The 15,223-nt window shown below is 52.6% G+C and overlaps 4 protein-coding genes across 4 annotated transcripts; 2 read left to right on the top strand and 2 right to left on the bottom strand.

Moving 5' to 3' along the window:
- Positions 1-434: 434 nt before the first annotated feature.
- BDP55DRAFT_673451 (Vps53-like protein) lies at positions 435-3,264 on the top strand. Its single transcript, XM_060575597.1, has 3 exons — positions 435-581; positions 632-2,424; positions 2,476-3,264. Exons 1-3 carry the CDS (start codon positions 464-466, stop codon positions 3,136-3,138), a joined length of 2,574 nt encoding a protein of 857 aa, XP_060426297.1. The 5' UTR covers positions 435-463; the 3' UTR covers positions 3,139-3,264.
- A 1,761-nt stretch (positions 3,265-5,025) lies between these two features.
- Positions 5,026-7,219, bottom strand: BDP55DRAFT_673448 (uncharacterized protein). Its single transcript, XM_060575596.1, has 3 exons — positions 6,996-7,219; positions 6,401-6,913; positions 5,026-6,348 (listed from the first exon to the last, which is right to left on the bottom strand). Exons 1-3 carry the CDS (start codon positions 7,026-7,028, stop codon positions 5,428-5,430), a joined length of 1,467 nt encoding a protein of 488 aa, XP_060426296.1. The 5' UTR covers positions 7,029-7,219; the 3' UTR covers positions 5,026-5,427.
- A 568-nt stretch (positions 7,220-7,787) lies between these two features.
- Positions 7,788-9,813, bottom strand: BDP55DRAFT_635036 (MFS siderochrome iron transporter MirB; the record flags this gene model as incomplete). Its single annotated transcript, XM_060572736.1, has 3 exons — positions 7,788-9,143; positions 9,220-9,490; positions 9,560-9,813. The coding sequence occupies 3 exons, from the start codon at positions 9,811-9,813 to the stop codon at positions 7,788-7,790; spliced, it is 1,881 nt and encodes a 626-aa protein (XP_060426295.1).
- Positions 9,814-13,627: 3,814 nt separating this feature from the next.
- BDP55DRAFT_635035 (uncharacterized protein) lies at positions 13,628-14,448 on the top strand (the record flags this gene model as incomplete). The annotated part of the gene is made up of 2 exons (XM_060572735.1): positions 13,628-13,694; positions 13,718-14,448. 2 exons carry the CDS (start codon positions 13,628-13,630, stop codon positions 14,446-14,448), a joined length of 798 nt encoding a protein of 265 aa, XP_060426294.1.
- Between the last annotated feature and the right edge of the window lie 775 nt (positions 14,449-15,223).

The raw sequence follows: 15,223 nt of genomic DNA, 5'->3' as shown, positions 1-15,223 counted from the left end.
ACCCCTTGGATCGAAGGTTGCAAGATGAAGGAAGTGTGGGCGATGGAGTTGTGTAGAGGAGATGGAAGTTGCTGCAGCCATGGTTTCAAGCGCCAATGACTGATTATCCCAATGCAATTGTACAATGTCAGGTATTATGCAAGGGGGAGGAGCGATCCATGTCCGCCTTCCCGTATTTGGCACGTCGTCTCAAGGTTTTGCTTGAAGAAGGAAAGAAAGAATTCCATCCCTTGGACCCTTCCTTCCCCAGACTTTTTTTTTCGAGGTGGGACGATCCAGAAAAAACGGGACGGCATGGCGCACTGGCGCCTGCTTACAGAGCTCGAGGACCCTTTCGGAGCGCTTTCCGATTGGCTACGGCAGGTCCCGTCGCAGATCCCCCTGCGTTCCGTCTTAACACGTGACGACATCTCGACTCGGAGCTCCCAAGACACGCAGCTCAACTCTTCAGGGAATCTGACACATGCAGCAACCTGTCCCGTCAAATCCCGCCAGATCACCATCTTCAACGCAGACCAATTCTATACCGTCTTTCAGCATGAACGGGACATCAATTGGCGGGAAAACATCCCTCGATGCCGGTACGAATCCCACTCCCGCTAGGCGCAGCTCGTATCTGACCCTGAGGCAGCCGACTACGATCCTATCGAACACCTAAATCACCTCTTCCCGCACCCCTCCACCGTAACCTCCATCAGCCGCGTTTCCGATACACTGCAGACCCATAAGAATGACCTCGCTGTCGAAATCACCAGCCTCGAGGTCGCCCAGGCCTATGGTCCCGATTCGAGCCTCGAGCGCATGCAGTCAGCCCAAGCCGAACTCGCCCAGCTCTTCCGCAAGATCGAGACAGTACGGTCCCGCGCAATCCAGACCGAGCAGAACATCACTTCTATGACGGCCGATATAAAACGACTAGATGGCACGAAACGGAACCTCACCCTGAGCATGACGGCTCTCAAACGGCTTCAGATGTTGACGACGGCATACGAACAGCTGAGAGGCTTGGCCAAGACGAGGCAATACAGAGACTGCGCGAGCCTACTACAAGCTGTGCTACAGCTTATGAAGCATTTCAACAGCTACAGGAGCATTGAGCAGATTGCCACGCTGAGCAGAGGCGTCTCGGAGCTGCAGCGGGAACTGTTGGAGCAGGTCTGCGAAGACTTTGAGATCGCATTTGCCAAGGGAGAGGTCACACAGCGCAGAGGCACACTGGTGGAGGCCTGTCTGGTTATGGATGCCTTGGGCGACATGGCTCGGACGCGACTGATGAACTGGTACGTCAATACTGAACTGCGCGAGTATCGCCAGGTGTTCAGGGGCAACGACGAGGCCGGGAACCTGGACAACATCGGCCGCAGGTACGCGTGGTTCAAACGCATGCTCAAGACTCACGAGGATGAACACGCCGTCATCTTTCCGCCCCATTGGCGCGCGAATGAATTACTGGCCATGGCTTTCTGCGACGGCACTCGAGACGATTTCAAGGGCATTCTCGAAAGAAGTATGCGCAAGACGGATGGGCAGAAAATCGACGTCAACCTTCTCCTGAGCTGTTTACAGGAGACTTTGGACTTCGAACACGGCCTGGAAAGGCGCTTTGCCAACGAACCACGTGCCAGCATAGACACCCTAAGCTCATCCGACGACAGAGCATCAAATTTTCATGGCTCTATATCAACCGCTTTCGAGCCTTACTTGAGTCTGTGGGTGGAGTCGCAAGACAAGCAGCTTGCTGCAATGATACCAAAGTACCGAAACCAGCCACTGCTGCCAGAAGACGAAGAATTTTCCACGCAAGCCGTCATATCGTCGGCCATTGAGCTCTTCCACTTTTACAAACTTACGTTATCGCAATGCGCCAAACTGTCTACCAGCGATAGACTGTTGGATCTTTCAAAGACGTTGGCAAAATATCTTGACGAATACGCACAGCAAGTTCTGTTGCACATTTTGCAAAGGGCTGGTCCTCAAGGGCCCCCGATCCAAGACGTCATTTTGGTATTGAACACGGCAGATTTCTGGTCTACAAATACTACTCAGTTGGAGGAAAATATAAAGAAGCGCATCGACAACGAGCTTGTCGCAAAAGTCGACCTGTCATCGCAGGCTGATGCCTTCCTTGGCGTAGCCAGCGCTGCTGTCCTGACATTAGTACGTAACGTTGAGATCGCCTGTGAGGGATCTTGGCGTGAGATGCGTAACACAGGCTGGAGCACCATGGAGACTGTGGGCGACCAAAGCTCATATGTCGGTGAGCTTCTATCTTCTGTGAATGGCAAGGCCGAGGAGATTTTAGGCCTTTTGGTCAAACAGCAATACGCCAGAGCGTTTTGCGACAACTTGGTGGACCATCTTGTAAATGCCTACATAAGCAACATTGTACAATGCCGCCCAGTTTCCGAGGTCGGCGCTGAACAGGTAGGAACACACCATACTCAAGCCCTCACACACTTACTGATCCCATCATAGATGTTGCTTGACAAGTACGTCTTGACGAAAGCATTCGAGAATCTCCTGTCCTACCACAACAAGTCATCGTCGACACCGCACGCAGCACCAGCGGGCTATGTGAAGCGAGTGAACCAGACAATGAACCGCATAGACCCTCTGCTCAAGACGCTGCAAGTCCGCCCTTCGCCGCCAGAGGGCTTGGTCCAAGCCTACCTGATCCACATTGCAGACCGTTCCGACACCAATTTTAGAAAGATTCTCGACCTCAAGGGCGTCCGCAAGGCTGACCAGGGTCACCTTGTGGAATTATTCGGCATCCACCGCGAGGGCAATCTCAGTGATAAGCTCGTCCAGCAATCTCCGCTGCTCACGCCGTTGATGGCGACCACGGGGCTCGGTAGCTCCAGTCTTGGGGCCATCAACGCGAGCACTGCTCTCACCAGCGCCAGCAGCGCCATGCCCGGGTTGCCAAGCAAGTTTGACGCGACTTCTTTGGGCGAGAAGCTTCTGAGCGCAGCGAGGGACCTAGGACAGGGAACAGGTCCGGGGGGCATCGCGGGTACGGAGAAGGCGACCATGAATGAGAACCTCAAGAACTTTGGCAAGTTCTTCCGGAGGGACATTGGAGGTTTCGGCGCCAGGTTTGGGAAGAGGGACGATAGTGCTGATGGGCAACGATGAGTGGGGGACTTGTGGTTTTAGGTAGTTCGATAGATCAGCAAGCAGGGTTAGATAGATGTTGAACAGGATGGTCCCAACTGCCACTGCCACTGCCACTGCCACTTTTTGAGGTCTTGTAACCGTGCCGTTGACTCTCTACTTCCTTAGGGCAGACATTCCATTCTCATCATCACAACAACCCATTTCATCCGTTCCCTCATTAGCCCCTCAAAGCACAAGTCCGTTCCTGCTTCCCTTACCAACAACCCTCAATCCACCCACTCACCTTGTATAAAAACCCCCTTACCTCACGCAGCCGTTCAACCGACCCCCAAGGCACCGATGATTAATGCCATCGACTCCCTTCCCTTGAATCGAGACTCTTCCAAATGATGGGAAGCCTTTGTGCCCCGAGACCCCCTCCAAACAAACAAGTGTCTCTTTGCCTCGATGTGACCCAAAGTCTCTAAATCTAAACGACCCTCGTTAGAAGTCACGCACATTCATCACACAAACATCATTGACGAATACGAGCGGGTCTGCTAGATTCTAGAGATGATTGTTATAGAAGAGACTATCTGGAAATAACAAGGAGTCACTATGCCCTAGGACCCAAAGTGACGGCGAGTCGACTGAGAGTAGCGATAGCGACCCCCCGAATTAGACAACGACGAGTCCAGCAATGAGGTACTAGCAATGCCCAGCAGTCCATCCTGTGACAGTTTCACGGGACGCTTCGTATCTACTCCGAAGCTCAAGCGCACGAAGCCCGTCCGTCACGGTGCCCGATTCCAAGATTTTACATCCCAGATCTAACCACAAGGACAGCTGTAAGATGTATGTCGCACCAGGCTTATCGCTGCGCTCAAATACGTCGTGGTCATTAATGAACATCTCCTTGTCTCCATATAGCCTAAGGCCGATTATACACGAATGGGCCCCTTCATCCATCATATGTCTTTGTTATCTAACCATTGTTGATGAAGGCGAGACGTTCATCTAAACATTGATAATTAGTGCGTTGGGCATGAAGAATACAAACAGACTTGATCCGAATACAAACATAAATGTAATCATTAAATCTTGAGCGGGCAATGGCCCATTCCATTCCATCCATCTCTTCTTTCCTAGGCCCTTTAGGTCAAAGGGCCGCTCCTTCCCCCTTCCCCATCTCCAGTCGGCCCCGAATCTATTGTACCTGACCTACCTTGTCTCGTATACAAGCCTCTCAACCTCACGCAGCCGTTTCAAGTGATCCTCAAGGCAGCCGGTAATTAATGCCATCGACTCCCTCTACATTGCTTGATCTCTGAAGTTCCAGGTTGCTGTGGAAATCATGATTTTTTCACGCTACTCCCTAAGCAACAAATGTCTCTTAATCCTATATAACAACCTTTGTCCACCACGCACATTCATCATGTAGATATTGTGGACGAATACGAGGGGTGACACAAAGCGTGACGAACGGCATGTTTCCTATTGAAGCAAGTCACCCCCTTCATCTACTTGCGGTGCGTCGGCAAGCGATGAGAGACTGATGAAGATGGGTTTTAAAGGCCCACCACCTTTCAATTCAGAACGCTCTTGAGGAGTCATACCGGTTAAGGAGTACCAAGGAACGTGTGGTGAGAATACATATATCTCAGAACACGAAGCGTGACGAGCGATCGTTGCTCCTTGAAGCAAGCTACCTCAACCATCCAATCACTGTGTATCGGCCAGTCATGCGAGACTTGCAAGGTATGGTTTGAGAGCCTCCTCGAGGAATGGTGTCTCTAAGAAGTCAACTTATCATCTGCTCGTCTGGCGGTGTGTTTAGAAAACGTGGGTAATGGAACAAAGTCACGCTAAAACCAATCATCGAAAGCCCCCCCTCACACAGTCGGCGCACAAAGCGATCATAGAGATTGAGACTTGCAAGGTATATGAGAGAAGGGGTGTAGAGAGCCACGGGCTCAGCCACGATACAACGCTGAATTACTATCATAATTATACGCTTAATCCAACGAGTAACGATGTGGTAATGTCTTTCCTTTTGGGATCCGAGTGGAGTTCGTCAATCATAGGCCTTTCAGAAACCGCTCTCGGTTTCACTCGCTGACACGGCCAGATGGCTCATCATAGCCCCCTCACCTAAACGCATTCCTCAGTAGCCTAGCGTCGTCGGCTACGGCTAACATCAGCAGCCGGCTGGCTCGTTGGCTCCTATGCCTAGTCGAGCATCTTAACTAGGGTTCATCTCTTGGTTCGATTGAACATCCTTTGTGAAGGCATATCCCAATGCGAGACTCTAGCCAGAGCCATGTCCTTCTAAGATGACTTCCAAACGTTGCTATCTAACTTCTCGTCGGGCACAGCAACAAAGTCTTGGTTCTCGTCGTTGTCGCTGCCGTCGAGTGATCCATCATAAGAGCTCGTCTGCCACGCCGACAGCTCGTCCACGCGGCGGATGCCCATCATCCAGGAGACGAGACCGCGGGGCACCCAGCGGCCGACAAAGCCGTAGACGCTGGCGCCCAGGCCGACGCGGACGGTGCCGCTGGTGATGGACCCATCGATGACGTCAAAGACTGCGTTGTGGAGGTGACGGAGAGAGCTGCCCTTCAAACCACGGATGCGACCGGCCGAGATGGCTGAGGTGCTCTGCATGACAAAGTTGCGTCCATAGGCGTGGCGGGCATTCTCGGGCCACATGAGGGTCTCCGTAGCGTCGGCGTCGACACCGGGGCCGCCTTCAAGGAGACCTCTCTGGGAGGGGTGAGTGTTCTTCGCGGGCTGGAAGCCGGTGAAGTCGAATGTGCCCAGCTGCATGTGGGTCACGGGGATGCCGAGAGGTCGCAGTTCTGCCGTCAAGACCTCGGTGAAGGCTGATAGGGCGGAGGAGACCGTTGCCTCGGGGGCGTGGAAGGGGGGGTTGATGGAGGAGATGATGGAAGGAGTGAAGACGAGGACCTTTGGCGGCGTCCACTTCTCTCCGGGCGGGCTAAGGCGGGTTGTCAAGAGCGGCAGGAAGGCCTGGATGGTGAGGATGGGGTGGAGAAGGTGGGTGTTGAAGAGGTCTGCAAAGCTGGAGGGCGGGATCGTGGCGATGGGTGAAGTTTGATAGTTGAGCGAAGGGATAAGGATGACGGACTTGAGCTGCAGATGGTTGGGCCTCGTTCGCGGTACCGGGGCGTGTGGTGATTGGAGGTACTGCGCGAAGCTGTCGATGGCTGCGCCTGCTCTTGGGGGCTGCAAGATACGTCAGTCAAGGCCTACACTGTACACCGACTCTACTACTCACATCCGTTGTGTCAATGGTCAAAGGCAGAATGTCCGGCCTTGCCAAGCTGTGCACCATGCTCTCATCCTCCTCAGCATTGCAAACGATGTACACGATGAATCCTCTCCTCTCGAAATCGAGTGATAGCGATCTCGTCAAAGGTAGTGTCGGTGAGCCCGCGATAACGACAACCTCGAGACGGCCACCGTTCCGAGCCCGTTTCGCCCGGCGCGTCTTCTTGCAGAACCTGCTACTCCTGTACGATCGGTATGCCACGACTCCCACGACAGCGACGATGGCGCCAGTCAACAGCTTGTGCTCCTTCACCCAGCCGTGCAGCCTCTCGTACCGGCTGATAGCTATCACCTCGATGGGAATGTGGCGGACGGGGGGCTTCGGCCGCACCGAGTCGGGCAGCCATTCTGAGGAGGACAGCGTCTCTCGTACGGCCTGTGCAGCCTTGTCGACGGTGGGGTTGATAAGGTTTGCGAGGTCGTCAGAGTAGCCCCGAATCTTGTTGGGCAGCGAGGACAGCTGTGGGAGGAAAACGGCGGTGTCAGTAGAGCTCTCGTGATCACAAGCTTGGAGGTGTGATGTGGGGGCTGATGATACTTACAACGTCCAGAAACTGCTGGTCGTCGGCTGACATCTTGTCGGTCTTAACCAGTTGTCAAGCCAAGAAGTGCTACTGAAGAGGGAGTGTTTGAAAGCTCCGGATCTTTGACGTCGAACAGCTTCTTGGTAGATGGGTGGTTAGGTAGCTCGACTCTCAAGACGAGGTAAGGTAGGTCAGAAAGTGGACTCGCGTGGGCGGCAAAGAAAAAAAGGTCAGCGACAGACCGCAAAGAGGCAAAGCACTCGAGAACCAGTGCTTTCTTTCCTCCAAAAACGACGTGGGGAAAAGCCTCCGCCATGTGGGTCCACCCGTTGGCGTTTCACTGGCTGCAGCAGCACCGAAGGGTCCGGGCTTGATCCGGCTGTCAGCGGTGATTGGTCGACGTCATCGCCGAGTCCACCCGTTATCGACCGGGAACAGGTACGTACTGTGAGCTTTGTTTTGTTTCCCGCCGGCTTGCAACGTCACTTGCCGATGCCGTCAACAATGGAAGCAGTGCATGAAATCCCATTTCAATATCAATACCCATCTGCAAGCAACCTCCCCCTTTATGCCCCTTTTCAAATCGATGCATAACAACGACACAGCCCCTCATTGATATTGCGAAAATTGATTCACGGTTGCACCAACTGTACAGGTTTTATCCCGACTTCATTTATGTATTCATCATTGGCTTCATACGTCCATCTCATCAACCACATCCGGTGTTCGCCGACTTGGTTTAGTCGACCAAGTGATACACAGTCCATGAAATAACGCATCCCTTTGCCAGAGCTCAGCTACCTATAGCTCTTAGAATACGAGACCCTTAGTCTGCTTCATCTCCTTCAAGTTGTAGTTCTTGATCATGAAAATAGCAATGAAGCCAAATACCATCACCGAGGTTCCAGCAGCAAGCATCCGCGTCTGTGCATACCCGTACGCGTTCTGAATTGCAAGTCGCTCATCACTGCCCACAGGATAGCTCAGCTGCGTATCGAGATCCGCGTAGATATCCGCCAGACTCTCCAGCGCAGACTCGGGTAGGTTTCGCTCCAGAGCCTTTTCAAATGTGTTGGTCCAGATGGCCGCAGAGATCGTGTTTCCCACAGAGCCGCCAATATTACCACAGACGCTCAGGAGCGCGAGCGCGGCAGCGACGTGCTGGTGGTCCACGGCCGCGAGGATGGCAACCTGCATGCACAGGATAAATACGCTGCCGCCAATCGACGTGAAGATCTGGCACATGACCAAGTACCCTACGCTCTGGCCCGGCTGGCGGAAGTAAATCATGAGACCCTGGCCGAACGTGTACAGCGGCACGCCGACCATCAGGAGCCAGCGGAAGCGGCCCGTCTTGGCGATGGAGAAGCCGACGATGAAGAGGAGCACGCCCGAGACGACGTCAAAAGTGTTGCCGACGTAGCCCGCGTTGGACACGGAAAGGTCGTTGACGACCTGCAAAAAGGAGGTGAAGTAGCTGTTCCAGCAGTAGTAGGCGACCTGGTACGTAATGTCGAGGACGCAGACGCCAATGACGGTTCTGTCGGAGAAGAACTCGAACTTGAGGAAGGGCTTGGGCGCGAGGGAAAGCTCATTGAGGAGGAACAAGGCGAGCACGACGAAGCCGGTGACGATCATGGCGATGATGTAGGCTGATTTCCAGCCGTCTGGGGCGGTGCTCGCGAGGGAGAAGGGGAGCAGAAAGGTGACGAGGCCGCAGGCGAAGAGGACGATTCCCAGGACTTTAGTAAAGACGGTCAGCAATCCCTCAAGTCTTGAGCAGTGGCGAAGAAAACCCATTTGAGGGGAGAGAAAGAACATACCATCAAATTCGATCAGACCCCACCAGACATTCTGAACAAAGCTACGGCCGCTAGGCTCGCGCACCAGAGTGCCGCGCTTCTTGGCCTTGTGGATGTTCCACTTCAGAATGCTGTACATGGGCACAGCGACGACAGGCAGAACGATGGAGAAGCATCCAAAGCCCCAACGCCAGCTGACGTTGTTGAGGAAGCCCTCAGCGGCCTTGGGACCGGCAAACGCCGTGATGATGTAGGGCGAAGAGGTGAAGGCGAACGCCAGTCCTCGATTTTTGACGTGGGTCGAGTCCGCCGTGATTACGTCGATGCTGTAGGTCAGACCGGACCAGCCAACTTGCCAAAAGACCTAGGGATTTCTCAAACGTGAGTACTTGCTCGTTTTGCGTGGTTGTCAATCAAGTGCGGCAAAGGTTTAAACTTACCGTAGCGGCACAATACGTGGCGAGGTTCTGGCTGGCGGCCAACATAATCATGCCCAGCGTCGCGAAGAGCACCATGAGCAAGAACCCCTCCGCACGACCCCAGAGATCCAGAATCTTGGCCAGCGGGATGTACACCGAAGCCGTCATGGCGCTGGACACAATGTCGATGACAGGGAGCAGCGAGTGCGACTCAAAGTCGCTGGCCGCATACGGCGTCAAGCTGTACAGCACGGAACTCTGGAACCCGTTTGTGAGGTACAGAAACCACATGCTACAAGCAGTATCCACCATTAGTCCCATCGCTCTTCAAGTTACGAGAGGTCCGACAAGGAGTCCTTACAAGATGAAGATGGCAATCAGCGAGTTCTTGCCCCACGTCAAAGTCAAAGCCTGCGCCAACTTGACACCATGTTGAACCTCCTGGCTGACCCTCTGCTCCTCGCCCGGCTTCTCGTCATCGGGCGGGATCTCACCCAGTTCCTTGTCGTCGTTGTTGTTGGCGGCATCCGGCGCCGTGGTGATGGTCATGGGAGCATCGTCGACGGGGGCCTGCTTGCGGCCGAGGGCCTCACGTAGCTGCGAAAGCATTGCCATTATCGCCGTACACCAGAGACACGAAAGTGCAGAAAGGACGAATGAGCAAGGCTAGGAAAGTAGCCGGCGATGGGGGGGTTTCGTTCGTAGTTAAAGACCTTTCAGAGGAGGACGCAAGCATGTGCCGCCCTTCTAGCGTGCCACTTTTTGGTGACCTCGCTAAGTTCTAAACCATCCCATCACGAACTTAGCGGCCGGAAGGATTCAACTTGACCCACGCACACGACGCTCCCTTCCAACAACAGGCTATGATCTGATAAGATGCGGCTATTCGACTCGCCCACACTCGCATACCTTGGTTTAGAGTCAAAGGACGAACACACACCCACGCGCAGGAGACCGAAGTCGGGCTGCTACCTCACTAGTAAGTTGCTCGTGCCCAGGAACCGAGAGGTCGGGAAGCGACCCCATCATGGTGTCGGATGAGGGGCCAGATCATAGGACGGTGTTGAGTGAGAAGACAGACGAGACGGAAGAAGAGCCCTGGGGGACTTTTTGCGAAGGATCCTGCGAAAGCACATGGGGACAGGGCTTGGCGAAAGAGAGACCCGTAGTGCCGGGTTCCCGAACCTTTTCAGTGGGATGGTGGGCGAGGATGCTCGGGATGGTGTTATCTGATTGATTAGATTAGATGGGCCAGACTGCAGACTTGGCCGGACTTGGCTTTGCGGGCCGGGCGCTATCGCGGAAGTGGTCTGGCGCGGGGGGGAGCTATTGGTAAGAGGAATCCGAGCAGAGGCAACAGAAATTTCGTGTCCGATCTATGGTTTTGCGTGGTTTGTTCGGTGAGCTGTTCCTAGAGGCTAGAGGGGGAGCTGACTGCTGGGTCTTTTCCGAGGTTAGCTTTAGACTTCTACCAATAGTATCTATTCATCCCGGTGCTTTGTGTTGTCGCCTTTGCGTTCACATGCGGCTGGTATCCCGGTCTCGGCCTCTCGACTTGGGACTGAAGCAAGAAGTCTACTCGGAGACAAGTTTCCAGAGAGAGGCTTCTAGCACGGCATCGTGGACCCGCAGGAGCTTTCCCAAAAGGCGGAAACCTGCGCCCTGGTCATGTCTTGATGAACTCTTGGCTTCCCAGCCCTACGAGCTTTCGGCCCCCCAGCTCTTGCATGGCAATCCAAGCTTCTTGAGAAATTGGATCACAAGAAAGCCGCCACAACTGGAAAGAAGTCTTTCGGGAGGCACTACAAAGGAGTCTTGAGTGGCAGCAGAGAAGCGCGGAAAATTACGGACTCGCGAGAAATGGACCGCCAGCGGGTCCTGCCCCAAGCGAATGCGATACTTCTGCCTAGTAGACACCCATTACGTAGTAAGTCCGAAGAGCGATCCCCTAGTCGCGCTCTACACTGAGACCGGCCGTGAAGACTTTTACCTCTTCAGAGCGCCTGTCGGTGTTTTCGGCATTCCATTCCGATGTTTAAGGTCCAGGAAGATGCGCAACCAGCCGAGTCAACTTCTGTTTTTCCTACGCAATAGCCTACCGCGGAGAATCGCCGGCTGAATTTTGGTTCACTTGTGGAAATGGTCAATGGATGATATGCCAGGTCTTCTCCGGAACGTGGGGTTCGTGATCCCGCCCAGGTGGCGTGATCTAGTTATTTGTTGCTCTAGGATCCCGCTCCTTCAAAAATGTCAGCATTCACCACTTCTGAGTCAACAAAGCCCAAGTGGAGGCTACAGAGTTCTCACCTACAAGTAGCACTGACTTTGTAGATCCGTACAGGAAGTTAAAGTACGCGAAGTCGAGGTAGAGGATGACCTAGCTCTATCTCACGCCCGAGATGGGAGACTGCTGTCAAGTCTGAGATTTTAGATCCTGTTAAACCATTAAATTTAGCAATCAAAGATAATAGAGATCCGTCAGATGCACGTTAACAATCGGTGTTCTCACAGATGACTCGACTTAAACCGTCTCTATACCGTAGGGTGTTAGCCCGAAGGCCGAATGCAGGCTATAAGGGGAAGAAACAAGCCGATAATATGTTCTAATATGTATGCTCAGTCTGTACTCCTTCCTAACTTCATTGGCTATCGGAAATATGATGATGACAATCAAATTAGGACTTGATATTCCAGCGAAAACTCATCAACAGGGTAGGGATGTCACATCTAGGGGGAAACGACACAGTTCTCCGACTTCAAAGGCAATATCCAAATAACCACCCTATCCTCAGCCATCAACCAGGTTTTCCCGAGGCAAATAGTTGAGAGATTTGAGGGGATGATTGAGGTAAGCATGAAAAACTACGGAGCCAGACAGGAGTCCAACATTTCATCCAGTCCGGCTCCAGAGGTCGAGGTCGAGACTCATCGTCTACGAACGAAGGGTCGAGACGTACAGGTTCACACCCCTTCTCGGACATGGTTGTCTTTTGCTTCACGGCAAATGTTGTTGCAGGGACAAGCTATAGCTCCAGACTCGTTCATTCTAGTCAATCTTCCAGAGTCATGGTCAGTCTGCCTGGTAGAAACTCTCCTCTGGCCTGGCTTCGGGGTCGTCACGGTTCCCTTTCAACGACCAAAAGATTCGCTTTCTCAGGTTTGCGGAGCGATCACCGCTGGAACCGTTGGACGCTCCTATCGCAGTGGGTCCGCTCACAATTGAGTATCAATCTCGGTGGGCGACTCTTGTGCTGGGAGTCGTCCACTCTCGACATCTAAACAAACTTTGCTGCCAGAGTGATTACTGCCCTTGCTACCTGATCGCGGCTGTAAGGCGAGATATACAAGTAAGCCTCAAGTGTGGACCATCATCTGTGCCCTGAGGGTCTTGCCACCAACCAGAACATAAGATACTAGCTTTTAAGATGCTCAACAGATACACTTACAGCAGCATACGGAAGAGACCGATGGGGTACTTGCCCAATTATGAGACAAGTAGCCACAAATCGCTCAGCCCTTGACAATGACGCAACTCAGCAGCAGCATGTGCCCTTGTTGGAACGGTAGAGCTGAGAACTTTGACTATATAGCTTCGACGACCCGCGGAATAAAAATATACTTCAAAGTAAGGCGTGATGGAATCAACTCAAACGACGAGGTTTGATTCTGAAGCTCTTACATGCGTCAAAACCAACCCTTTTAGTGTTGCACCTAAGTATGACAAAAAAAAAAAACACACAGAAAGAAGGTATGGCTAGGACATACAAAAGCAGACGTACGCCGCCTAGTCTAGTTAGCAAGTACTCAGTTGGTATATACTATACTCTTCAACGTCATATGTATACCTTGATACAGGGCAGACAAGCGTGGTTGCGTTGAGAAGGCCCACGATTCATTTTCTTTCCGTGGGTCGTCCTTATCCTAGTTGACATAGACACCTCAGAGACAGTTGACCATGGCCCCAAGACTTTCTGAATACAAGACTGCCTCTCTGGTAGGTCTACCATCTGCTTGAATAAACTCGACTTGTCAAGTACACTGCGTCGGAGAGGCCAATGCCGCCTCTCCGCCATCAAGACACCGTCTATCAAAGTTGCCCCCGCATCTTGATCCATCACCGACGAGGGCATCTTCTTTGATCACCACATGAAGGTTCTCTCCTAGCAATCATGCTGTTCCTCTATTCGACGTCCGCCTAATGCCTGGTCTCGAAGACTCACATTCAGACCATCGTACTTGTTCTTATCATTATACCAAAACGCTCTTCTCTCCCGCCCAACTCGTAGATCCCAGGCAAAGAAAGATGCGACGATTGTGATGACTGATATTTTACACCACTAATCTCAAGAACTCGTCCTTCTCCTTCTAACCTCATGATCAGTAACTCAAGCCTCTCAACCCCTCCGCCGACTCCCCCACCCAACTCAAAATGAATCAGGCCCCATCCGACAGTACCGAAGACAGCAAAGGAAGGCCACTCGTAGAACGTGTAGGCAGTGAGCTCGACGGCTTGATACAGCCCAAGGTTACGTTCACATCCATGTTCTACACAAACATACTCACCAAACCGTCAACGGCGAACTCAAGTCGCCCGAATCCCACGCGCCTCCAAGCTCCCCAACATCGAAAAAATGCCCGGCGCCCTGCAAGCAGACATCGCGCGCGAAGTCATTTACCTACCACCCCCCCTCCCGGGGCCGTCCTCCAATGCGCTCACAATATCCCCCATCCCAAATCTCGATCCCTCCAACATCGAATTCTCCAAAAACCCGGAATCTAACCTCCCCCCTAGTCCCTTCCTCCCCATCATCCATGCATACGAAGCCATGTATGAATCACAAAACACCCTTCCCAGCAATACCAACATCCTCAGAAAAAGAAACCCCCGGGATGACCCAAGCTTTCACAAGCAATAGCATAAAACTCCAAAAATCCAACAAGATCAGACGAACCACCAACCGTTTGACGCGTACGGGAGATGAGATGATGTGTACTTCCCACATGGTCAGAAAGGCCAGCACGATCCCTGCCCTGTGCCGACACAGACCAACGAATATCCTCGTTCCATCAACACACGCACACATAAAATCAACCACAACCTCTATCAACCTCTCCAAGATCCAAGGCCCCAACTCCAAAGGACCAACATTGGAAAAAGCATGGTCCGGGCCCCTACCCAACCTTCCCGCCGTGACGCTCCGGCCGCCCCGGGTGGATTTCTTTTGGGGGATCTCGCATCATGCCCCATGAATCCCGAATGTGACTCACCGTCAATCCAGACCGAAACCCAATCATCGCCACCAATACTCCGTATCCAACACGCAAATCCAAGCCGTGAATCCAGAATAAAGAGGCAGTCCAAAAGAGCCCGAGCAGATACCCAAGGTAGACATCCGAATGCGCACATCCCGCCACATGGCCAACGCATCGCAAATTCTAAGTCCCCCCCTTGCTTCAACCCCCCAACCCCCCTCGCATAAAAGCCGTCAATGCGCAAACGAAAAACCCCCTTGTAACAAGGCAGCCCCGACGAGCAAAACAAATAGGAGAGGCTGGAAAACCGTTGCAACATCAAGATGCAATCGGCAATAGTAATGATATTCTTCAGAGCACTCTCTAGCAAACTTATCCAAGCCAATACTGATGAGCAGTAAAAGACAATGCTGGAACCGTAATTTTTGTTTTGTTTATTTGGGAACAATCGCAGGAAAACCTAATAATGAATCCTTCAAGACCTCTCATCTCTCAAGAACTGTATTTGAAAACCTTGCCTTAACTTGGGCAACCTTTCAAAAAAGGAATCACTCACCGACCAAAATCCGCCCTGAGACATACGCAACTACACCGTTACACAAAAGGGAGGAAACAACACCACCACCACCACCATCATCATCCATCTCCACGAACAAACGTCACTTCTCGAATCCCACGCATCCCAATCATCCAACTTCCCTCTTCCCATCCACTGAGAAATCCAGCCCAGATTACAGAGTACGTGTGCACCATTCAGCAACATCTCACGGAT

Source organism: Colletotrichum godetiae, assembly GCF_030913485.1.
Source record: "Colletotrichum godetiae strain CBS 193.32 chromosome Unknown BDP55scaffold_39, whole genome shotgun sequence".
In the NCBI taxonomy this organism is placed as follows: Eukaryota; Fungi; Ascomycota; class Sordariomycetes; order Glomerellales; family Glomerellaceae; genus Colletotrichum; species Colletotrichum godetiae.
Note: the sequence above shows the minus strand (reverse complement) of the source record. Positions and strands in the feature narration are given on the sequence as shown.